The 26,598-nt window shown below is 37.9% G+C and overlaps 1 protein-coding gene and 1 pseudogene across 2 annotated transcripts; one reads left to right on the top strand and one right to left on the bottom strand.

Moving 5' to 3' along the window:
- Positions 1-440: 440 nt before the first annotated feature.
- Positions 441-23,593, bottom strand: TGDS (TDP-glucose 4,6-dehydratase). The gene is made up of 12 exons (XM_008059444.2): positions 23,376-23,593; positions 21,161-21,227; positions 19,179-19,247; positions 17,619-17,709; positions 10,871-11,013; positions 9,311-9,409; positions 8,146-8,205; positions 5,843-5,886; positions 4,735-4,900; positions 3,844-3,902; positions 2,778-2,875; positions 441-1,059 (listed from the first exon to the last, which is right to left on the bottom strand). The coding sequence occupies exons 1-12, from the start codon at positions 23,459-23,461 to the stop codon at positions 971-973; spliced, it is 1,071 nt and encodes a 356-aa protein (XP_008057635.1). The 5' UTR covers positions 23,462-23,593; the 3' UTR covers positions 441-970.
- LOC110595764 lies at positions 15,688-16,023 on the top strand (annotated as a pseudogene). Its single transcript, XR_002482047.1, has one exon. The product of XR_002482047.1 is annotated as a 60S ribosomal protein L37 pseudogene (transcript).
- Positions 23,594-26,598: the final 3,005 nt, after the last annotated feature.

Here is a 26,598-nt window from a genome sequence, read left to right as displayed (position 1 = left end):
AGCCTCCATATCAAAATCTGCATTCTTAATAGAGGGTCACCTAGCTTCTTTTCCTTTTCTCAACCCAACACCCAGTCAAGACATCTTAAAGTCTTTAGGGCAAAGAAGGATTAAAAATAGATAATCACGTATTTGTTTAATTTTTCTACAGCAAAATAAAAACATATATTACTAAAAAAAAGCCCACATTCTACATTAAATACATTAAGGTATTGATAATCTTATAAATAAAATAATTTTAAATAGTAAATACATGATAAAATTTCTCTGATATCAGGTTATATATAGGGCAACAACTGATTTTGAAAATATAAAAACTTTACACTCTTCTCTAAAAAAGCATTCAACTTGGGCAACCTCCTCAGGTCCCCTCCCTCTGTGGGAGATTTTTTTGTCCTCTCAATAAATCCTGCTTCCTCAAAAAAAAAAAAAAAAGCATTCAACTTAATCAATTTTACAAAATTATCAAAAGTTAAAAAGTGCTAGATATGCTTCTATTCTGTTCCATTTTTAAGGTAATTACAGCACATCAGATCTTTAAAAAAAGATAAAATAGGGCATAATACTCATCCTATATTGCTTAAAAATGAAAACTTCAGAGACTTTCCAGGCACTGGGAAGAGCCGACTGAGTTCAAAGCCAGAGAAGGCTGCCATCTGCCCAGCGCCAGTGCCTCTCTTTGTTCTCAAAACCAGGAGACATCTCCTTCCTGGCCCAGCCTTAGGGAGAGTCATTCTGTACCTACTGTTTCCTAACTTCCAGGAGAAAGGATTTGTGAAAAAATTTTGATATTTAAATTCTGCACCAATACTGAAATTCTTCCAAAGACTGCAGCATTTTGCATTTGAATTTTACACAAAAAGTCATGAATCTAATTCCAAATGAAAAGAGGACCCTTCATTTGGTCACTTGATTTCATATTACTTGTCGAGGTAGGATAATTTTCTTCTTTCTCTGAAAACTGTCCTGACTACATAAATGGCGATGATTGTACTGGAAAGGGTTCTAATGCCTTTTCCGCATTCTTCCAGTTGTGAAAATTCTCTCTGTACCATTCAACTAATGGGAAAAAAAAAAAGGAAAAAAATGAAAAACTACACACCAGTTAACCAACATTTACTGAGATCCTGCTAAGTATTCTTACCCATCTTACCCATCAGATAATCAGCAAACAATGGCTGCCTAATAATGTACACAATTTGAACTTAAAAATTATGTTAATCAGAAGACATTTCATCACTTGAAAAACATAAAATTAAAAATCAATCATCTTTTTCTTTTAAACTTCAAACGTCCTTCAATACTATACTTACTGGTATAAATATTTAAGATTCTGATTTTAAGGAATTCATCAAAGAGGGGAGAATAAGTCATTTGCACTGGTTTCAAAGTTATTTTACAGAAAAAACTATAATATAGTATTTATATTTTATATAAATATTTAATACTGTATCAGAGGTACAGTGAGATGATGTGAGCTTCCTTCTATTAAAATGTGAAATTATTTTATGTTGGTGTATGATCAATAAAAGCTTTTTTACTTAAAAGAGACTCGATAGTCTCAAGTTATTTTTGATTTTGCTTTTTATTTATTTTATTTTTTATTTTTTGAATTGGAGTCTCACTCTGTCGCCCAGGCTGGAGTGCAGTGGCCGCTCCTGGACACCGCAGCCTCGATATGCTGGGCTCCGGTGATCCTTCCGCCTCAGCCTTCCAAGTAGCCGGAACTACAGGCATGCGCTACCACGCCCGGCTGATTTTTTGATTTATTGTAGAGATGAGGTCTCGCTGCCCAGGTGGGTCTCGAACCCGTGGGCTCAGGCAATCCACTCACCTCAGCCTCCCAAAGGCGCGGGATTACAGGCTGAGCCACCGAGTCTGGCTGATTTTGCTTTTTAATATTCAACACAAGTATTCTGTACTTCAAGCTCTGAATCAAGACTTATTTCTACATCTGGGTATGTCTTTCCTCCTAAAGCTTTAACATATATACGCGGACTTTATATGCACATATTTTAACAGATTTTTCTGCACATAATGAATTTGCTTCCTCTTTGTTTCAAAATTAAAAGATTTAAGACACTCAAAAACTGTGACTATTATTTCATCAACCCTAAGACACTACTGATGGACCATTATTTTACATACCCCTAAGAAAGAAGAAGACACCAATGACTACCAAAACACACCTTTCTTTTAGAAGTGTGGGGTGATAAAACACACACCTCAAGCTGGGTGGTGGCTCACGCCTGTAATCCCAGCACTTTGGGAGGCGGAGACCAGAGGACTACCTGAGCTCAGGGGCTAGAGACCAGCCTGAGCAACCTGGCAAGATCTTGTCTCTACAATAAAACAAAAAAATGAGCCAGGCATGGTGGTGTGTACCTGTAGTTCCCGCTACTCGGAAGGCAGAGGCAGAAGGATCACCTGAGCCCCGCAGGTCAAGGCTGTGGTGGCTGTGAGCGTGCCACTACGCTCCAGCCTGGGCGACAGAGTGAGACTCCGACTCAAAAAACAAAGTGCATCACATCAGAATAAGTGATGCGGGTATTTGAGGCATGCCAATGACACACAGGAAGACTGATTACCAGTTAATCTATTAAATTCAAGATGCTTGAAAGACACAGGACTATTCCTAGAAATATATTAAATGCAACAATTTTAAAAGTATAAATGATGCGTCACAATATTCTGCTGCTTTGTATAATGTCTTAAAATACATTACTTTTCCTTTAAATGTTTCTGACATGATTAAAATTAATTAATTTGTAACATACTTGTTTTCTTTATTCCTTCTTTCCAAGGCACTTGAGGTCTCCAGCCTAAGCCATGTATTTTTTCTGACTTCATTGGATATCTCATGTCATTGGTAGGCCTTGGGAAATAAAGCAGAACTAAAATGACTTGTTGATATATATATTTACAAATTTAAATAGTAAGAGACACACATTTTTACCATAATTCAAGTTTTCTCTTTAAAAAAATTCTCAATAGGCTTTTTGCAGAAAATTTATAAAAGCGAGTATATATTTTTAAAAACAACCCATAATCCTAATCAAATAGGTATTAAAAATTAAATATATATTAAAATTGAGTACATTTTTAAACAATTAGAATCTCACTCTGTTGCTCAGGCTGGATTGCAGTAGCACACCCAAAGCCACCAAAGCCTCGACCTGCTGGGTTCAGGTGATCCTTCCACCTCAGCCTTTTTTCAAGTAGCTGGAACTATAGACGCATGCCATCATGCCCGGCTATATTTTTTATTAATTATAGAGACAAGGTCTCACCAAGTTGCTCAGGCTGGACTCGAACCCCCAGACTCAGGCAATCCTCTTGCCTCTGCCTCCCAAAGTGCTGGATGACAGGTGTGAGCCTGGCCAAGTACATATTGTTTTAAAAAATCATCCATAATCCCAGATGCCTAACCCTCCCTGTGGTTTATCTTCTTGTTTCAGTCACAGTGCCTGGCACACAGAAAAAACTCAATACATGTTCAATGAATGAATAATAAATATACATAAACTTAGTAGGACTCTTATGTGCCAGGCCTTGAGTCAGGTACTTTATGTACATTATAATTAAACTCGGAAATACTTCTTTAAGCAAGATGCTATTATCTTGATTTCATACCGCAAAGGGTCCAGTATGGAAAGAGTCAATAATTTTCTGTAAGTAATAGTTCTTCACTTAATTTGTATGACATTTAAACGCAGGAAAAAAATACTTTAGCAGAAAATTCAAAAGAGATACACTAGTTTTCAGTTAAGTACATGTATCTTATAATTTTATAAGTAACTCAGATTTCACAACCTTTCCCCAATGTTTTAACTTGTTACTCACCTATCATTAACATAATCAACCCAATTTTCCATTTCAGACTCTGAATTGGTCTCTTTGATCTGTCAAAATGGAGAAGGCTTTTGAGTCAAATTATAAAATGAGATCAGAGAATAACAATGGCCGATTTAAGAGACAAGAAAAACAACTGCCTCAAAGCCAGGAAGACAGCTACAATGAACATCACTTTAGTAAAACTTTCCATATTTACAACCTAAATTCCATCTGAAGCTCAGAAAGAATATACGTTATATAAACTATGGGAAAAAATGTTCTTGGATCTTGGTTATTATTCAGCCCCTCTTTCTACTAAATTATAAGATTTATAACTGATGTCCTCTAATGTATGAGAATACTCAATTATATTTTACATATCACTATTCTAGAACATATAGTTTTATATTTCTGAAATTGAGGTATGTCTTACAATAAGGGCATGTATCTTTAATGAATTTTTCTGAAAAGCTGTTACTAAATGAATAGTACAACTTAAATTAAGATACCTATAATGCACATAATAATTAATTTCATTTCCTACTAATCTACTTTTAAATTAAGTAAACTATAAACTGCTGATTTTGACTAAATTAGTGATTACTGCCACTGATAACAATTTTGAAAATACCATCCTCTGTGGGATTGCCAGACACAAGACATTGCTGGGGAAAGGAGAGTGGGAGGAGGGAAGGGGATGCATGACAACACAGTGGGTACCTGGTCCACTACCAGGGGGAGAGAGGACCAGCTAGAGGCCCAAACTCCACCACACGCAGCCTACTTATATAGCAAATCCTCACTTGTACTCCGCAACTCTAAAGTAAAAAATAAATAATGAAGATCAGAGGAAAGGAAAAAAGAAAAAGAAAATAGCACCCTTTTACAATAGATACATACCAGTTGTATTAGTTCTTTGGCCAGCTGGACAACTGACATTTCAAAATTGGTTCCAATGTTATAAATTTCACCTGGTTTCCCCTTTTTAAGGATGGTGAGAAATGCTTCTACTACATCAGTAGCATAAAGAAAATTTCTTGTTTGAAGCCCTGATCCATGAATGCAGCTAAACAGATTAAATGAAGCGGAATCATAAAGTGTAAAGTAAGTTCTCCCAGACCAAGGAAAAACAACGACCAGCTACAATTCCAGAGAAGCCAATTCCCACAGGGATTCTAGAAATCTTTTACTGAAAACACAAATTTTCCTAACTTTTCTAAATCTTGTCCAGAGTTCTTAAATAATCTTCACACCTTCTGAGGTCTCAGTAGGAAAGTGGCAAATGTATACGTGATCACTGTGAAATATTTATTCAATTTTATACCATGGCCAGGCTCGGTGGCTCATGCCTGTAATCCCAGCACTTTAGGAGGCGGAGAGGAGAGGACTGACTGAGCCCAGGGGTTTGAGTTCAGGGGTTCAAGATCAGCTTGGGCAACATAGTAAGACCTTGTCTTTACAAGAAATAAAAAATTAAATAATTAGCTGGGCATAGTGGTACATGCCACCATACCTGGCTAATTTTTTTTTTTTAATTGTAGAGACAAGGTCTTGCCAAGTTGCCCAGGTTAGTCTCGAACCTCTGGGCTCAGGCAATTCTCTCACCTCGGCCTCCCTAAGTGCCAGGATTACAAGCATAAGCCAACGAGCTGGCCAAAAAAAAAAAAAATTATACCATAAGTTCATTTTGAAAAAAATATCTACAGTTCTATGAATTAAATAAATCCTTTGAAAAGTAAAATTATATAAAGATGTCAAATTTTAATGCTATAGCTCAAAGTTCTATGATAGACCATTTAAGAACTGAATTTAGTGAGTTAATTATAAAAATGAATTAAAGATTATAATTATTTTAAAAACTTTTACACTGCGGAAGGGAATCTTAAATTTGGTGGAACATTCAACTCTACACCTCTAACTCTAAGACTTATGATTCTCAAGAAAGAATGTCACCAAATACACTAACATCCAGAAAAGTAGATGGGTACAAAGGTAAATAATAACATACCATTTCCTGTTGTGTTGTAGTAAAGATATAAATTTTGGAATAACCTAAAAGAATATTTAAATATCATTTTAGACTTTGAAAATTCACTCATCAATATGAATGTGACTTGTCATAAGAAGAAAAGATTAAGAAATATATATGGGTAACTTCTAATTCTTGTTATCAGAAATTCATGAAAAATCTATAATATTTGATAAGTAAAACGTCAACTAGCTTTTAACTTTTACTTAAGCAAAAAGGATTTCTTAAAGAGCAAGATAAAATGACATAAGTTCAGAAAAGGTCTTCATAGTTACTTTCATCGCAAAGCTCACCTGTGTCAATTTCATAGGAGCAGAAATCATAGCTTACTTATTGTTTTAAATATAGAACTTATGCAATAAGTGCTTGTGGAATTTGTAAAAGTAAATCCCAGTGTTCTTGAATTCAAAGAAAAATTAAGCTAAGTAGAAATTAACAGCTGCAGGTCATGACATGGCTTTTTCCTTTTGGCAAACAGAATAATGCAACCAGCTGGGAAGCAAGAAAACCCAGTCTCCAAGTTTAGGTAGAACGGCCATCAGTTACCCAAATTTGGGCTAATAAAGAGCCAACTGCGAAGGCATTTTCAGCCTCTTAAATAAATTTCTTTATTCACTACTTATTAATTTCTGGAAGACATTCAGGCCCACAACAGTAAAGATAGGTTAGGGCAGAGTGAATCAGCTGACAGTAAGATAGTCTATGTAGATGAGCTTCCTAAATCACTAACTAGCTTTTGGCGGGGGTGAGGGGAGTCTCACTTTGCCACCCAGGCTGGAGTACAGTGGCGTGTTCACGGCCACTGCAGCCTTGATCTACTGGGCTCAGGCAATCCTTCCGCCTCCGCCTTCCAAGTAGCTGGAACTACAGGTGCATACTATCATGCCTGGATCATTTTTTATTTATTGTAGAGATGAGGTCTCACCAAGTTGCCCAGGCTGGTCTCGAACCTGTGAGGTCAGGCAATCCTCTTGCCTCAGCCTCTCAAAGAGCTGGGATTATAGGTGTGAGCCACTGTACGCAGCTTCTAATTAGCTTTTAACTCTCTGACCTAACGGTCTAACTGCAAATTGGGAGTCCTAACTGCAGTGTGACAGTAGTGGTGGAAGTATTCGACTGTGCTTTAGAGTGCTAAAAAGTCCTAAAAAGGCACTTGCACATACGTCATTTCACTAGATCCGTCAAAAGCCTTTCTAAGTATGAGAGGGACCCCAAAAAACCCCAGAATTATCTTTCGGAAGGGGGCCCTTTGTAGTGCAGGCTTCCTCCACTAAGAAAGTGTTCTAGGAACGCACGGCATAAGTATTCCATCTAGTGTTGTTGTGAGATGCGCTTCTGTGAATTTTATTTTTTGGAAATCCTTTCAGTGCATTTGCCCATTTTATGAAGGGCAATTTACAAGCACACCTGCCCACACCGTGTTCAACAATTCTTGACCAAAAATGGCATGACTCCCATGCCCCACCCTCCATATTCACCCAATCCTGCCCTTTGTGACTTTTTTGTTTGTTTGTTTCCCTGGATAAAAAAGTTCTCAAAGGAAAACTTTTTGCCAATGTGGAAGAGGCATCAAAATTGACAAGTTCAAAAACTATTTTAGCACTGGAAAAAACATCTTGATACGTGTATTGCATCAAATGGAGAGTACTTTAAAGTTGACTAAAGTTTAAACATGTACGAATAAATACACAACTATATATTTTTTTGAGTTGAAGTCTCACTCTGTCACCCAGGCTGGAGTGCAGTGGCACACTCACAGTAACCGCAGCCTCAACCGGCTGGGCTCCAGCGATCCTTCCACCTCAGCCTTCCAAGTAGCTGGAACTACAGCACGCGCTACCACGTCTGGCTTATTTTTTGATTTATTGTAGAGAGGAAGTCTCGTCAATTTGCCCAAGCTGGTCTCAAACCTCTGAGTTCAGCCAATACTCTCGCTCTCCCAAAGTGCTGGGATTACAGGCTTGAGCCACCACGCCCAGCCTAATACACAATTTTTTAATAAATAAATTCCAGGTTTTTTGGGGTCCCCCCTCATATTATCACCATTCTTCAATCTAAAGACTATGCTCAAAGGGCCTGAGGTCACGCCGGCTGGTGAATGTCAAGCTGAGACTTTAATTTAGGTCTTCTAACTCTAAGTCTGATGGGATCTGCATCTAGCCTACATGACATATGCAATTACAACATAAATTATTCTAAACAAATAACTGAAGAGAGATTATTTTAAATAATGAGAAGCTATAATCACTAAAAGTCACTATGAATTCAAAAGTAAAATTTACCTTTTCTGGATACTGATGTGGTCCATAAACATTACTGCTTCTTGTGATAACAACTGGAAACTTAAAAAGACAGGAGAGAATGGGATTCAGATAAAGGCAGGACTTCCCAAAGAGGAACATTCTTTTCACTGGGACAAGGGAAGGATGAACGTAGACGGGGGAAGGTCTGTAAGTCCAACAGCAGAGCACTGAGGACCTCTCTAGAAGGTTAATTCAGAGACCACCTCTAGGACTGTGAGTAGGGTTAGATGTCAAATCCCAAGCTGGCGCTCTCCACTATACCAACCCTTACCACGAAAGGGAAAAGGATTAACGCCACTAGAACACAAAAGCTGGGAGAATCTTAAGACACTCCACTGCTTGCCTTTCTGACCCAGTCCCTCGTAACTTAAAAGATCAGTGGGAAGCCAAATGAAGGCGACGCAAGTTGAGGATTCACACCGGGCAAGCCTCCCATACTGACACTTTGGAGCATCAGGGGCAAGTCTACCTCCCACTCATGTGGAGTTGAACCATGCAGCGGTAAGCATGAGGCAGAACAGGGATCTATCCTGTACCTTCCCCCACTCACAGGATTCTAACAGGGCTTTCACTATAGCCATATCTACTTATTACTGAAATAAGAACAAATACACATGTTCAAATTACTCCTCTAGTGAAAGTTGAACAAGAAGAGGTGGGTCCTCCTTTGGCCATACAATACAGAAAGTCAGTTTTTAAAATTCCTAAACATGTAACTTTCTCAACCCATATCTTCTACTCTAAAAATGAAATGTTGCTAAAGCTGACTTGGAGGTTTTTTTTGGTTTTTTATGAGTTAGAGTCTCACTCCGTTGCCCAGGCTGGAGTGCCATGGCATTCTCACAGCCACTCCAGCATCGACCTGCTGGGCTCCAGCGATCCTTCCGCCTCAGCCTTCCAAGTAGCCGGAACTACAAGCGTGCGCTACCACACCCGGCTAATTTTTTGATTTCATATAGAGATGAGGTACCACCATGTTGCCCGGGTTGGTCTCGAACCCAGGGGCTCAAGCAATCCTCTCCCTTCGGCCCCTCAAAGTGCTGAGATTACAGGGTTGAGCCACTGCACCCAACCAACTTGGGGTTTTAACACAAGTCCAAAGGAACTTGTGTTAAAGAGCTCCTGAAATGACCTCAGTTCTTACCTTGTATCGTTCCCAGTAAGACTGTACAAAACATTCAGCAGCTGCTTTAGATGACGCATAAGGATTTGTAGGTTGTTTGGGTGAAGATTCATCAAATTCCTAATTTTAAAAATATATGTTTAAGAAAGTATTATGCATATTTTCTAAATATAAAAATCAGAAAAATACTACAAATTTGAAATGTCAATTATTAAATTTTAAAAAACACGTCATGAACCTTATATGCCTGGCGGTTTTCCACGAACAGGCAGTAACTTCTTTAATGCTCACAACAATCCTATAAGGCGGGCAGACAGAGCGAGTGCAAAGGCCCTGAGACAGAACTGGGTCCAAAGGCACTGCAACAAGGCTGGTATGAGGGGAGAGAAAGGCCCAGATATGAGGAACCATGAAGGCCACTGTAAAAACAGGGACAGGTTTTGAGCACAGTAATGCCAGATCTGACTTAGAGGTTAAAAATCATTCTGGCCACTGTGTCAGAGATGATTTTATTCTTTGTCAGGATAACAGAGGTCAGGAAGGAAGGAGCAGTTACATGAAAAAAATCACAAAGTTGAAAATGGTTGCTTCTTAGAAGCAGAACTGGGAACTGAGAACTGAGAAGTGGGCAGGGTCTGCCTTTTCTCATTGTAAGTCTTTCTGAACTAATAACTTTTTTTCACTATGAATGTGTTTTGAAATTTTTTAAAAATTAAATAAAACAAAATGATGTCACTGTAAACACTGACTACAAAAATTATAGCCTGGAAAATGAAGTCTTTTTTTCATAACGAGTATAATATTTGGGAATAGTCAAAAAGTCAACACCAGTTTTTACGATGACTTCATCCTCACTCCTTGCCATGCCAGTGAGCTTTCCTGAGCGGAAGAGAAAGGCAATAAGCTGCAGCCTAACTTACTTACACTTTGGTTCATGGGAATGATAGCTATCATGTTTGCTAAGACTAGGACAAAAAGGAGAGATCTGCTCCTGCAAAATTACAAATAAATCTGTACCAAGACTGGGCTATTGTTTCGCATTTGAGGTGGCATCACTTGATCTGAACAAAGGAAACAATAGAATAACATTCTGGAGAGTGTCACAAATGTGTATAATGAGAGTGAAAAAAGCCTGGTATAGTTTAATAGGACAGATCTGTATCGTGGTACATGGTAAGCAGGTGAAATACATATAATCTTTTTCTTTTTTAAATTTTTTAAAATTTTATTTTAAGATGTGAGGTACAATTCAGGATTAGGTTTACAAGTGGTCATCATACAAATAAAGTTTGGGCCTCCCTTTGGTACCCACTTTGCTTGGTTTGAGATCAGGTAAACTTATTGACGTTGTGTCCCTCCCACCCCTACCCCGGCAGTATCTTACTACTGTCAATCCCTTTCTTAAAGTATTACGGTAAATGTTCGGGGTAAGAACATGTGATACTCTGTTCTTTGTTTCTGTGATATATCACTGAGTAGGACAGACTTTAAATCCATCCAAGTTGCTGAGAAGTCTCTATGTTTGTCCTTCTTTATGGCTGCATAATATTATACTGTGAAATACACATTTTCTAAGCTCACCTTGTCAAGGCTGCCTCCATATACTTCATCTGTGCTGACGTAAATAAACTTCTCCACTCTGGCTTCATGAGCAGCACTTACCAAAACATGAGTGCCGTAAACATTAACATAGGTAAACTCAAAGGCACGTACGAATGAAAGGTCTAAAAAAAAAAAAACAAGAGCAAAAAGCTAAAACAATTCTACCCAAGGTACAAAACAAATACCAACTTGTGGACTCAGATTTAAGGAGAGTACTATTCACATTTCTTCATTTGCCACCGCTGCAACAGTTTTAGAAATAACATACATAAATATTGATACTTATCATTTCTTTAAACCTAAATTACATAGCACATGTAAATGCTTAGAACCCAGAAAACTATGACTGTTAAATACGCAGGAAATACTTTTTTGTTCTAAAAAGAAGAAAATAAGAAATAACAAATTTAAACTTAAAATGTTCTTAAATTTTAAAAAGTTTTGAAACAGAGGTCTAGGCTTTTCAGATCAATCTATTATTGCTAAAAGCAATAAATGATGGCTAAGTTATTTAAAAATAAATTTACTGTAAAAGAACTGAAATTCTATAACCAGGGATGGTAAGAACTTTCCTAATTATGATTCACAATCCAAAAGCAATAAGGAAAGAAACTGATAAACTGACTATGTAAAAACTGTTTGTTTTTGAACAGAAAAACTAAAAACAAAGTAAAAAGACATATGATAAACTGGGAAAACTATTTGAACTTATCAGAGACAAAGGGTTCACATTCTCAATTTACACTAAACATTAAAAAATAAGATCAGCACAACAGTAAAATGGGTAGGAGACAAGCAAATATTTTAGATGAGAAATACAAATGGACCCTTAGTTTAATATGCACAATGTCACTCATAATAAGGAAAACCTGAAACTCAGAGATACCATTTCTTACATACCAGACTGGCAAAAACTCAAAAACTTGACAATTCTGTTGGTAAGGCTAAGGGGAAAATACACTTTGTACACTGGGAGTGAGAATGTAAAATGTAAAATCCCTAAGGAAGGAAACCTGGCAATATCAAGTCAAATTACATGCGCATTTCCCTCTCACCCAGAATGATGAATTGATCTGTATTTCGCCCTAAATTCATGTCAAAGTCTAATCTACCACCACCATTACCTCATAGTGTGACTATATCTGGAGACAGGGCCCTTAAAGAAGTGGTTAAGTTAAAATGAGGTCTTCCAGGTGAGATATACTCCAATCTTACTGATATCCTCATAAGAAAAGGAAATTTAGACTCATTGTGTGTGTTGGGATAAAGTACAGAGTAATTATGATGGCGCTGTTAAGAACCAAGGTGTTCATAATGAGGGAAAGAGGATATAACTGTGAGATCAATGTTCAGAAACAACTCTCAATTTGAACTGGATATCAATATGAACTCATGGCATATTTAATCTGAAGTAAATAGACAAATATTCCCTAGTTCTGTCAACTGAAAAAGTCTTGAAACAATGTGTAATCTGTGTCAATGAGCACTCCTGGTGCCCAGATTGTGGTCTCTGAATACTATTTCCACGAAAAGGAAAATGGTCTCCCTAGAGAAAGGGCTGATTCCAGATCTTGGGAAGAAACACTGATGATAAGCCTGGAACATCCTGCCACAACAGAGAGTGAAATGGCCATCAAAGACTCCTAAGGCTACATCAAAAAAGGCTCAGGAAGTAACTAGAAGCAACTAGAAAAGGCTCTCAATGGCTAAGGTGGGCCAATTTGAACATAAATTTTAAAAAACTACAATTGATTAAAACAAAAAAGTTAAATGTGTTAAAAATTTGAGTTCATAATAATTTTTAGAACAAGAAAAAAAAGATGCTCAGAAACCAACTAATTATAATAAAATCTAGTAAATAAAAAAAATTGAGCATTTAACCTGGCTTTTCTGTATCAATTATCTTTCAAAGTAATCTAATAATGTATGAAAAAAACTTGGTTTTATGTAAATATTCAAGGCATAAATGAATAAATGACATAATTAGAGTATCATCATTTTGCAAGCCCCTACTATACATGAACACTGACATATAAAATATTAATGATGATATCTGGTGGGATTAAAAGATAAAATCAGTCAAGATCCACTTAAAATTCTATGTAAAAGCAGAGCTGGGGATTAAAAAAAAAGAGTTAGAAATTAAAGTATTACCTGTGAGGAGGGAAAACATTATCATGAACTTTACTCATTGATAAGTTAATTACACATTTGTAATTTCTAGAGTACCGACTCTAAGAATACAAACAGAATATAAAACTTCCAAACTAGTAGAGGGAGAAAAAAAATAAGGAAAATTCCACAGTCAAGTCCTTTAAAAAAGCAAATAGGAAATTTTTAAAATAATATTTTTAAAGTAAAGAAGATTTTTAAAAAATTTAAAAAGCAAGCAAGGAAATAGAACAAGTGAGAAAAACAGAAAGCCATACAATAAGATGGTAAAAATAAATCCAAATATCAACAAATGAAATGCTGAGGGCAAATACCAAGGATGATCAAGAACAGATTAAAACAACAAAAGCCAAATATATGCTGTTTATCAGACATGCAGTCAAATCATAAAAATAGAGAAAGGCTGGAAATGAAAGGATGGAAAAAGACATATCTTGAAAATATTAGCCAAAAGGAAAGTGACACCGCTACATTAATATTAAACAAAAAGGATTTCAAAGCAGTACACATCACCAAGGAAGAAAGATCACTTCATAAGCTTAAAAGGTTCAGTTCACCAGAAATTTATAGGAGATGTAAAGAACATGATTAATCAACTTAACCTAATTAGCAATGAACCCAATGTTTGTAGGGAAAGATTATTTTCAATAAACATGAAATTTATAGATAGTGACCATACACTGAACCAAAAAGCAAATTATAGCTCAAAAGACTAAAATCAGATAGAATGTTATCTACCCACATACAATTAGGCTAGAAACTAATAACAAAAAGATACCAAGAAAATCTGTATGTGTTTGGGAATTAAAATATACATGTTTAAGTAACTCATGAATTAAGAAAATCAAATTCTTTTTTCTTCTTTTTTTGAGTAGGAGTCTCACTCTGCCGTCCAGGGTGGAGTGCAGTGGCACACTCACAGTCACCACAGCCTCATCTTGCTGGGCTCAGGTGATCCTTCCACCTCAGTCTTCCAAGTAGCTAGAACCATGGGCGTATACCACCACGTCCAGCTAATTTTTTAATTTATTGTAGAGACGAGTTCTCGCCAAGTTGTCCAGGCAGGTCTCAAACCCCTGGGCTCAGGCAATCTTCTCACCTCAGCCTCCCAAAGTGCTGGGATTACAGGCATGAGCCACCGCGCCCAGCTTGTGTGTGTGCATTTTTTTTCTGAGTTGAGGTCTCTGTTGCTCAGGCTGGAATGCAGGGCTCATTGCAGCCTCAACTTTCTGGGTTCAGGCCATCCTGCCACCTCAGCCTCTGGTGTAGCTGGACTATAGGTGCATGCCACCACACCCAGCTATTTTTTTAATTTTTTTGTAAAGACAAGATTTCACTATTGCTTAGGCTGGTCTCAAACTCCTGCCTCATCTTCCCAAAGTGCTGGGATTACAGGTAGGAGGCACCACACCAGCCTGATTACATACTATATTGACAAATACAGCAATTCCATATCTCATAGAGCAAGTACTTCTACTGGGCTAACAACAAAACAGCTGTTCATTCCTACCAGCCATGTATGAGATGCTTGCCAACACTTGCTGTTGTCAATTTTGTGATTGCTAAGGAAGTTAAAAACCTTTACATTTGTTTATTGGGCTGTTCTTCCCTTCTATCCCATGCCTTATCGGTATATTCTTTTTGGAAAGTTTCTGTTTAAGTTTCTTGGCTATTTTTGATTGGGCTGTCAGTTTTTTTCCTTATAGATTTTTATAAAGTCTTTTATATATCTGGATTCAAGCGTTTTGCAACTGCCTTTTTTTCAGCCTGGTGTGCCTTTTCCCTTACTTAATGATGTCTTGTTATCCGTGAACATTCTTAATTTCAGTGTAGTTCAGTTTATCTTCACCTTTTCCTTTAGAGTTAGTACTTTGTCCTATATAAGAGTTGTTTCCCTACTCCAATGTCACAATTATTCTCTTACATTCTTTTCTTAAAAGTTATTGTTTTTAAATTTAGATTTCTTTCCCATATTGACACCAGTTTGGCTCAAAATCATGTATTGAAAAGATCCGACCTTTCCCCATCACTACTGTTGTCACAGGTCAAATATCTATATATGTATGTTTCTATTTCTGGGCTCTATTCTGATCCATGGCTTTTGTCTAGCCTACGCCATTACCACACTGTCTTAATTACTATAGCTTTATAATAAATCTTGATGCCAGCAAAGCAGGGGTTCAAGACCAGCCTGGGCAACATGGTGAGACCTCATCTCTACAATAAATCAAAAAATCAGCGGAACGTGGTGGCACATGCCTGTGGTTCCAGCTACTTGGAAGTTGAGGCAGAAGAATCTCCTGAGCCCCACAGGTTGAGGCGGCGGTGACCATGAACATGCCACTGTACTCCATCCTGGGTGACAGTCAGGCTCTGACTCAAAATATATATATATACACACACACATACACACAGTGTGTAATCAGCACAGGTAGAGACAGACAAATAAAAAGAGTAGAGAAAAAGACACACATACGAGGATACCTGATAGATAACAGAACAGTAGAAAATGGTGAACTTTTCAATAAATGATGCAGGAAAAACTGGTATTTCCATGTACAAAATAAAACCTAGCTCCTACCTTACACCATCTACAAAAATTAATTTCAGGCAGAAGCGAGACGATGAAGGGAACACCATCATTTGGAAAGAGTCATAATAAGACGCACACGCTGTGCCACCGCTGTGGCTCTAAGGCCTACCACCTTCAGAAGTCGACCTGTGGCAAATGTGGCTACCCTGTCAAGCGCATAAGAAAGTATAACTGGAGTGCCAAAGCTAAAAGATTAAATACCACCGGGACTGGTCAGATGAGGCACCTAAAAATTGTATGCCGCAGATTCAGGCATGGACTCTGTGAAGGAACAACACCTAAACCCAAGAGGGCAGCTGTTGCAGCATCCAGTTCTTCTTAAGAATTTCAACAATTAGTCACACAATAAATGTTGTGGTTTTAAAAACATTAAAAAAAAATTAATTTCAGAGACATTACCAATCTAAATGCAAAAGGCAAAATTATAAAGCTTTTTTTACCTTAGGGTAGGAGATAATTTCTTAAGTCCTAAAAAGCCTTAACTATAAAGGAAAAGACATATACATTCAACTACACTAAAATTAAAAACATTTGTTCATCAAAACTATTAGAAGAGTGAGAAGATAAGCCAGAGAAGGAGAAGATACTTAAATAACTAGTATCCTCCTAGTCAAAAATTCCTACTTAATTTTTCTCATTGAAACTTTTCTTACGAGAAAACGGCAGACCAATTAAAAAATGGTCAAAAGATTTCAAAAGCATTTCACAAATGAATACAAATTACAAAAAAATAAAGTACTCAATATTATTAGTAACCAGAGAAAATACAAATTAAAAACATAATGAAAGACTACTACCTAGCACTGAAATTGGCAAAAATGGAAAAGACTGACAAAAATAAGCTTTGGTGAGATGAGGATAAACAGAAAGTCACACACTTCTGAGTGGAAACTGGTATAATTACTTTGGAAAATAGTTTGAATATTATCTCAATATGAAGTATGAATCTAGCTATACATCTGCAGGTAATATGTACTTGTGTGTGCAATGATATATGTGCAAGAATGTATGATAGTATTGTGCAAAATTGCCCAAAAGAATAAACAACCCAAATGCCCATCAAGAATGAAATACCTAAGTAAACTGTGGTGTTTTCTTAGACTAGAATATTGTATAACACTGAACATAAACTACACCTATACCCAACTACATGAATGAATCAACACAGATTTTAAAAAAGCAAGACAAAAAACTTACATGTATTTTTATATATCCATTTATATAAAATTTAAAAACAGACTAAACTAACATACATTATTTAGGGACAAATATATAGACAGCAAAACCATAGGGGAAAGCAAAGGAAATTATAACTTTAAATCAGACAATAGACAGTACTAGTAGCTTCTACTAAAGAGGACTCAGCAATGTTCTGTCTTTTATTTAGGTAATGGCTACATGAGGGCTCACAGTTATTTCACTGTACTTTTAAATTCTTTTGAATGTATGTTATATTTAACAATAAGAATGTTAGACAAATTATTAGAAAATATCTCAAATGCATAAAATGATACAATAATAATGTTCATCTGCATACCCCTTACCCAACAAATACAAACTGCAAAAAAAAAAAAGTACTCAGTCTTACTAATTATCAAGGAAAATACAAATTAAAAACATTTTGGGAAAAAAAAAAAACATTTTGAGAGACCACTATACAACACAAAACACACAAAAAAAACACAGCTGAAGGTCCATCCCTTCACTATCCTGAATTGGTTAAACTCCAAGTTCAAGGTTATATTTCAACCTACACTAACAAAAGCAATCTAAAAAGTGCCAAGTATATTGATGACATAGTAACCATGGGATTGTTTTTCTGACACAGTATGATATATCCTCTTTCAAAGCCATATATTAAGTGCTGTACCTACTTATTCAATTCCATTACTGGACTTTGAATTTAGGATAGTTAGCCTAGAAACACTGCCAATCATAACTATAAAATAAAACAATGCTTACCTACATGTGTCTGTGCGGCAAAATGTAGTACTATATCTATTTTCTCTGTTTTGAATAGCAGTTTCACAAAGTGAGAATCACATATGTCACCCTATGTGGAAAAAAGCAAACACGAAAAGGCTGGGTTTCACTGAGCTCTCTCACTCATAATAACCATTTGTACTATAACGCCCTCTATCTCCCACCTCCCAAGATGATAGGGAATGCCAATTCAACTAAGTGGTCAAGCAAGTATAATCATGATTTATTTCTCTAGCATCTTAGGATATTAGATATTCAACTACAAATATTTTTGCATGCACAGATTTCTGAGGACACAAAAAAAGCAGAAGTATTTTTGCAAATAAACATAAAACAATATTTTATTGAGCACTAAGTACTGTGCTGGTTTTTAACCATAATATTCTTGCCAGCCTAAGGTCACTATATTAACAGAAATTTTATTTTAGCATTTTTAAAAAACCCTTTGAAATAACCATTCTTTGAAATAATATTTTAAAGTGTAACAACTGGAATGACATTGGAAAACATTTTATCACAACTAAGTAAAATTATGGTATTTTTGATGTTTATATGTACATTTAATTTTTCTAAAATTACATATTCTCAACTCTTCAGTAGCTGAAAAAACAGCTTCATATAGAGGAAGAGAATTATAAAATGATTGCTTAGTATATCTTTTAAGTGTTGTGGTTAAAAAGGGAAGTTATAGAATCACTTTAAAGACACACATGCATCAAAAGATAGTTTCATTTGACAGCAACATTTCCCTTTGCAAATTAACGAACTGGCCCTGTGGTTGATATTTTGGATTCAGCTATGAGTGATTAGTAGGAACCAGACTTTCAGAGTCAAACAACCTTCATGGGGGAAAACTATCCTATCAGCTTTATGGTGGGCTTTTGGTTGACCTTTCAGAGTAGCAGCCGTCTTTATCACTTTTAACTTTTTTTTCTTTTTTGAGTCGGGGTCTCAGTCTGTTGCCCAGGCTAGAATGCAGTGGCATGATCACAGCTCACCACAGGTTTCAAGTCCTGAGCTTTAGTGATTTTCCCACCTCAGCCACTTGAGTAGCTGGGACTACAGGCCCGCACCACCACATCCAGCTAATTTTTTTATTTTTTTGTGGAGAGGAGGTCTTGCTATGTTGCCCAGGTCAGTCTTCAAGTGACATTGGCTCAAGCAACCCTCCCACCTCAGCTTCCCAGAGTGCTGAGATTATAGGCATAAACTACCACCCAAGTCTTATTCCAATCACTCTGAATCCCAAGAAGGTCTTAATTAAAAAGTCTAATGAGGACCTAAAATTACAAACCATCTAAATTCAGCCAGCTACTCAGAGATCAGCCAAGGTACCAAAAATCACATGCTGCTTTTTATGTGGTGCTGATCAAAAAGTAATCTTCAGAGCATTACGGCACTTGCGGAAATGAACTAACTGATCTTCTAAAAGATCTTTAGTGTTCCTTCCAAGCCCGTATTATACCAGTTTGCAAACCAGAAATATAATCTCTGCTTGACTAAAGAGGCACAGAACCAATTATAAGAAAATATTCATACCTGTATAAATTTGTAGTTTTGTTTGTTAGAAATGGTTTCAAGATTCTTCAAGCTTGCACAATAATCCAGCTTAAAGTAAGAGTATAGCAGGGCAACACAAAAAGTGATAATATTAGCTTTTCCTATAAAACATCCATTTATCTTAAAGATTGCAGATGTTAATGACTGTAATAAAAGAACATGTCCTTTTAAAGAGTGTTTGCTCTATGTTTTTATAAATTTTAAGTTTCTACATCTTAAAAGTAAAAAACAAATGAGTAATTTTGTTACCTTTTCAAAATTAAACAACACAACTTTTTATAAACCTCTACTTTTAAAAAATGTTCCTGCCCAAATTTGCCTCTAGTCACTGGTGACTAGAAAAGAAACTTATTTTTTTCAGAAAAGAAATTAGTGACAGAAAATAATGACACCTGTGTTACACATATTGTAACTCATTACACTTGTTCCTCAGTTAACTGTTGGTATATTGGTGTACAGACAGGGGGAAAAAAATTCCTGTCCATAGGCAAAAATTCATAAGCGTTATGGGTTATTATTTACCTGTACATAATTACTAATAGGTTTTATGAAATTAAGGTATCAATTTGCAGCTTCTGTTTATATTCAGATATCCAGTGATTCCCAATCCTGGCTTTTAGATTCTCCAGGGAGACTCCTATTATTACTGCAATATTGTCAAAACTAAATTCATTTCATTGCATTCTAATTTAAAAATGAATATATAATTTTCGAGGAGATGGCAGTTATAAAATCAAAGAGATAAACAATTAAGTCAAATAAAGTATCTTAACACAACAAAAGATTAGCAAACATATTACACTAAACATTGAATTTAGAAAGAATGAAGGTTTTCTTTTGCTAAAAACACTGCATTTAAAACATTTATGTGTAAGCCAGGGGTGGTGGCTCACACCCATAATCCCAGCACTTTGGGAGGCTGAGGTGAGAGGATTGGCTGAGCCCATGGGTTCAAGACCAGCCTGGGCAACATGGTGAGAACTCGTCTCTACAATAAATCAAAAAAATTAGCTGGGCATGGTGTGACACATTCCTGTAGCTCCAGCTACTTGGAAGGCTGAAGCAGAAGGAACGCCTGACCACAGCAGGTCGCGGCTGAGGTGGCCATCAGCATGCCACTGCACTGCAGCCTGGGCAACAGAGTGAAATTCCAACTCAAAAACAAAACAACAAAAAACCTTTATGTGGATCTAATGGAGGTAGAGAGAAGAGAAAAGAGGTTACCAGAAGGTAGGAAGGATGTGGGGAGGGAAGGATGAAGCAAAGTTGGTTAATGTATATAAAAATACAGTTAAAAAAAGGAGTAAGGTCTAGTATTTGATTGTATACTAAGGAAATTACAGTTAGCAATAATTTATTATCTATTTCAAAACAGCAAGAAGAACTGTGATGCTCCCATGATGAAGAAAAATGTTTGAGATGATGGAAATCCCAACTACTCTGATTTGATCATCACACATTGGATATATGCATAAAAATAACACATATACCCCCCAAATATCTAAATATCTAATGTAACTAAGATACATCAATTTAAAAATACAAAAAAATTAAATTAAGGCTTATGATCAACAAATCGTCTTGTAATTTTTTTTATAGTCTAAATGAAAATCCAAGTAAAGTCCATGTGCAAAGTTGCAACTGAACAAACAAAACAAAAAACTTTAACTTTATGGACCACCATGATAAATGAATGTTTCAAAAAATGTTATATAAGATTAAATACAGCATGAGTACCTGACTATACAGACTCCCCCCCAATTGCTAAACTGACTAAATAAAAATCTGAAATATAGAATGACAGGATTCTAATATTTTCGATGTAATTAAATTAAAACTTAACCCAGTTCATAGAAATCATTTTTATGAAACTCACCTTATACCTAACCCTGAATTGTACTCCACATCTTTAAAATAAAAACATTTAAAGTTAAAAAAATAAATAAATACATAAAACTCACCTTGTCTAGATTTATGATCATATAGTTTGGATAATCTTCTACTAAAGAAACAATCACATGTGATGCACTATAAAAAAAAGTATATAAGTATATTTTGTTAGTGGAAAACTTTAACTTCTCTAAAGTCTTGAATGTTATCCTAAGCTACTGAGTATGAGGAAAACAGTCAAAGATAAATTTTTCCAAGATAATAGAAAATAATTACACTAAATATACACACGCATTTTACCAAACTTTTCAACAGTATCTATAAACAAAAGTTTTACACCCCTTTAGACTACACAAAGGAATTTTCTGGGTTTAAGGGAAAAAAATCAGTTTAACCAAATGATGCTGTACAAGAATGCACAGAGCATAACAGTAAAGCAAGACAAAAACAGTAAAGCAAGACAAAAAACAGTCGTCAGTCCAACTGTCCAGAAACCATAACATGCCTTTTCAGAACTACAGGTACAATTAGGTAAGCATTAAATAGTATGAGCATTGTAAACTGTTTATGTTTACAGTAACTTCTGCAATTGCTATCACTTGACACAAGAATTTGGTGGTGTAACCAAAATCCTCAGGAGGGTCGTAGATGACTGAACCCAGGTTTCCCAGGCTAATAATGGCTCAAACTGTCCTGAGTTGGACATAAATAGTGGCTCCTGGGCTTCACGGGAAGGGAAAGCAGAGGCATATCACAGCAAGAAGATGCACCATATTTTATCATATATACTTAAACTGTTGGGTTCCCAGGAGTTAAGGGAAGCCTTTGACCAAATTATGAACCGAATTTGTGCTTAGCAGCCCTTTCATAGCATTTTTAGGTCACACTCTCCCAGGAACCACACCTTCACACAAGTACCACTCTGTCAGGCCCATGCTCTTCTCATCAAATGACACTTGCCTGTCTGGTACCCGCTGCCAAATGACTAGAATTGGAAGGAGTGATTTAATGTGCTGATGGCGATAAACAAGAAACCCACATTCCCTCTTTTTCCACTAGGCACGGAGCTCCTTGAAGACTGGAGAGTTTCCCATTTATTACTCTTGCATTCACCCATTCAAAAATCACCAAAGACCTAGAATGGGGCCCGCATCCTTCCAGGTGCTGAGTGAACAACTGTCTCTGCCCTCACTGAGTTTACACTCTAGAGCAGGGATGCAGGCAATAAATAAGGAAAGAAAAATACACAATATAATTTCAGGTAGGAATACGTGTGTTCGTCGAGAAAGGGGCTATTTCAGATAGGGTGGTCAGGTAAGGTATCTTGAGGAGATATTTGAATAAAAACAGAAATTGAGTGGTGCAAACACCTTAAGTAAAGAGGAAGCAAGTGCAAAGGCCTCAAAGCAAGGGAAGGAACAAGCTTAGTGTGTCCCAGGAACAGTAAGAGGATAAGTGTGATAGACACAGAAAAGCAAGAGGTCAGGTAGGAAAAGTAGGACTTAGGCACTTGAATCTCCTAGATATGGTAGAGCATTGACTTTATTCTAAGTCTGATAGGAACCATTGTAGTAAATCCGATGCATTAACGTTATCGGATAGACTTAAGAAACACTGACTTCTGCGTGAGGAACAGACTTTCAGGCAACAAGAGTGGAAGTGGTATGGCCCATCAGGAGAGTGCAGCAGTAGTCTAGGTAAAGGAGGGCGGTAACGTGGGGTAGGGGGGACAGGGGAGAGTGGTGACAAGTGGTTGTCTTAAAGATATACTGCAGAAGTAGATGATTTGATGGTCGAATGTGGTTATAAAGAAGAAAATGGTGCCAACAGCGGATTCTTTAAACTTTGCTGAATAAATGGATGTCTGATCACAATCCTCAAGTCGGTTTGGGGGTACCTATGTGAATGAGGCCTGCGAATCGTGTGGCGAGGTAAGGGGGCTCTGAGCTGGGGGTGGGAGGTAGCCGGTGAGCAGCTTCCTGTAATGAGAGTGCACTCAGAAGAGTGATGGTGGTTAAGCATCTCAAGCCATAGATGGGCGGATAGGACCACGGCACTCTTGCTTTGAGAGGGATGCGTTTTAAAGAAGCCGCAGTGTCACGGGAACCACGTCTTCGCAGGCCAGGGAGAAAGGGGAAGCCGAGACGCTCCAGGTGGCGCACGAGGACCCACGCCCTTCCCCCCGCCCCCCAAAGCTGGACCCAAATTGCCAAGGGCAAGCAGAACCGCGGGAAAAGGCGGAGGTTTCTGGGGAGACACTGCTTGGCTAGCGGCGCCATTACCTACATGAAACCAGCACCCCCGGTCACCAGGACCCGCTTCGCAAAGCTGCTGGGAGGACGCGAGGGATCCGCCCAGCCCGCCGCCGACATCTCCCCGCTCAGCACTGCCTAGTACCGTAAAGCGTCAGGGCTGAAGACCGTGGGGACGTTTCCTCGCGACGTTTTGCGACGCGCCTCGCTCCCCCGACACGTAATGGGGCAGTCAGCGACCGCTTCCGCAGAGAGGCGCCTCGCGGCCGATTTATCCCCGCCCACTGACGGGTTGGGCGGGGCCGCGAGGCGCCACTGCGCAGGCGCAGCTGCTCTCCGCCCGTGCCTGGTCCACTAGGTTCAATTGGGATCAGTGGGTTGTGAGGTCGGGAACGTTTTCCCGACAAGTGTCACCAGCATGGATTAGACTTTACTTAGATACGCAGAAGGTCAGAGTTCTGAATGAATGAATGCCCTCAACCATTCTTGTACTACAGCCATCTGCAGAGATTACGCGCCAGTGAGCTGAGAACTCCGAGGAGTCTGGAAATGGGAGGTTGCAACTGCAAAATGATCTTTTGCTCTTGTTAATATTACAGACAGCGCAGACTGCTTGCAGTCACGATGAAGATGTTCTCTAGATCCTACCTTTACATCTTATCCCTCTGTTATCCTATTTACATCGTATCCTTTGCTCACTCTGCCCCAATCTCCCAGTATTTGCTCTTCCTTGGATTTGCCAGGCATGCTGCTTCTCCGGGGCCTGACTGCCCTTTCCCCAGGTATCTACCTAGTTTTTACCCTTATGTCTTCAGTTCTCAGCTTGAATGTGATCCTATTATACAGTCCTTCCTTAGCCACTTCGATTAAAATAACAAACTCTATCCAATCCAGTCAAACCATCTTACCCTTTATTTTCGTTCATAGCACTCATCAACATTTACGTTGATGTAATTGCCACTGCTCCATGAAGGCAAGGGTTTTGTTTTGTTTTCTGCTGTGATCCCAAGGATGAGGCTTGGAACAGAATAAACAACCAGTAAATATCGTTGAATAGATGAATAAGTATCTTTTCATTTCCACATAATGCTTTGGCAGAGCTTAAAAAGAATGTTAATGTCCAATGCAGGTGTCTATGTGGAATTGTCATCTTCATTACATAAACGTTACACCCTTTTTGGAGGGAAGGGTAGCAATATGTATGATAATTTCAAATGTACATATTCTTTTGTTTATTTATTTTTTTGAGTTGAAGTCTCACTCTCGTCCAGGCTGGAGTACAGTGGCACACTCACAGCCACCACAGCCTGGACCTGCTCGGCTCAGGTGAGTGGCTGGAACTACAGGCACATGCCACCACACCCAGCTAGTACATATTCTATTACCCCCAAAGTCCATGATGTATAATATAGATAATTGTTCGTTGCTGTGTTTTTTATAATGATGAAAGACTAGACAATCTCAATGTGTATAATATTGTCTAGCTTTTAAAATACTATGGATTATTACATACCCTCTAAAGAGAATGTACCAACACGGAATGAGGATCAAAATACCTTGTAATGAATATTTACGTTTTTTTCTGACCTGAATCCTCCCATCTCCCCAAGTTGACCCACCCCAGGCAAGTCACAGGATGGAACCTGACTCATCATAGGCTAATAGAAACCTCTTCTTCAGATTTGGAACAGGATTAATTTCTAGTATAGTCTGGTTGCACTTTTGAACTCTGAGGTCCTACAGAGTTGGGACTTGTTGGTGGCCATGGTCTTTCATGAACGGAGGAGCCAAAAGGCCTGTCTTCAGTGAGAGAGGAAAACAAGTTGAATAAGAAGAGAACAAAAAGAAATAGGAGAGGCCTAACAGCATCTAAGGCCTGTGCTGTGGTTTTTCTTCAGGACCGGTTTTATTCCTGTCCTTGATTTATAAATACCACATATATTTGTAAATGCTTGTCTGAAAGGATCTGTCCTAAACTATTAACAAGTGTTAACTTTGGGTATTGGACATGGGCAGGGAAAGGAAGAAATAGGACTTTAATTTTTACTTCATACATTTTTGACTGTGAAATTTTTTTCCTGAGTCATATGAATTAGTTTTGTTTTTTTGTTTTTTTTAAGTTGGGGTCTCATTCTGTCACCCAGGCTGGAGTGCAGTGGCGCCATCACAGCTCACTGCAGCCTCAACTTCCTGAGCTCAAGTGATCCTTTCCCCATAGCCTCCCTAAGTGCTGGGATTACAGGTGTCAGCCACCATGTCCGGCTAATATTTTAATTTTTTTTTTTGAGACAAATTCTCACTATGTTGTCCAAGCTGGTCCTGAACTCAGCTCAAGGGATTCTCCTGCCTTGGCCTCCCAAGGTGCTGGGATTACAGGCATGAGCCACTGTGCCCAGCAGGAATTACTTTTATAATAAAAAGGAACCAGTAAAGTGCTTTTAAAATCCCAGTTAACTATTAATATCGCCAGTGTATGCCTGTTCAGTCAGAAATACCGAAAATTTGGGGTATATGATAGGATTACCTTTATAATATAAAAGGAACAATGCTGGGCACAATGGCTCATGCCTGTAATCCCAGCACTTTGGGAGGTGAAGGCAGGAGGATCCCTTGAGCCGAAAGGTTCTAGGACCAGCATGGGCAACTTGACGAGACCTCATCTCTACAATATATCAAGAGATTAGCGGGGCGTGGTGGTGTGACCCTGTAGTTCCATGTACTTGGAAGGCTGAGGTGGAAGGATTGCCTGAGTGCAGGAGGCTGCGGTAGCCTTGATTGTGCCGCTGCCTTCCAGCCTGGGCAACAGAGTGAGTCCCTACTTAAAAAAAAAAAAAAAAAAAAAAAATCCAGTGAATTGTTTGGTTTTCTCCTCCTTCTCTCCTCCCCAGCGAAATGTTTTTTAAAATCCCAAACTATTAATATCGCCAGTGTATTCCTGGTCAGCCAGAATTACTGAAAATACTGAATGTATGATAGGTATTCCTCCCAGATTTTTTTCCTAAATGGTGAGGTCTATTGTGAAAACTTGCTTTTATGTTATAAAAGCTTGTTGAATGAAAATTATTTATATGTGTACTTATTCATGAAATAATTTTTTTTTTAGAGGTGAGAATCTCGCTCTGTCATCCATGCTGGAGTACAGTGGCACTGTCATAGCTCACTGCAGCCTTGACCCACTGGGCTCAAGCAATCCTCTTGCCTTAGCCTCCTGGGAGCTAGGACCTCAGGTGCCCACCGCCACACCTGGCTTTTTTTTT

The sequence above is a fragment of the Carlito syrichta genome, unplaced genomic scaffold, assembly GCF_000164805.1.
Source record: "Carlito syrichta isolate Samal-C Ts95f unplaced genomic scaffold, Tarsius_syrichta-2.0.1 Scaffold304068, whole genome shotgun sequence".
In the NCBI taxonomy this organism is placed as follows: Eukaryota; Metazoa; Chordata; class Mammalia; order Primates; family Tarsiidae; genus Carlito; species Carlito syrichta.
The sequence above is the reverse complement of the archived record's forward strand: the minus strand, read 5'-3'. Positions and strand labels throughout refer to the sequence as shown.

Coding starts and splice junctions, on each gene's coding strand:
- TGDS (XM_008059444.2), bottom strand. CDS start 23,461: ATGTCGGCGGCGGGCTGGGCGGATCCCTCGCGTCCTCCCAGCAGCTTT. Junction 11,014..17,618: donor TGCCGCACAGACACATGTAG/GTAAGCATTGTT, acceptor TTTTTTTTTTAG/ACCTTTCATTCGTACGTGCC. Junction 2,876..3,843: donor GTTGATTATGTTAATGATAG/GTGAGTAACAAG, acceptor TTATTTCCCAAG/GCCTACCAATGACATGAGAT.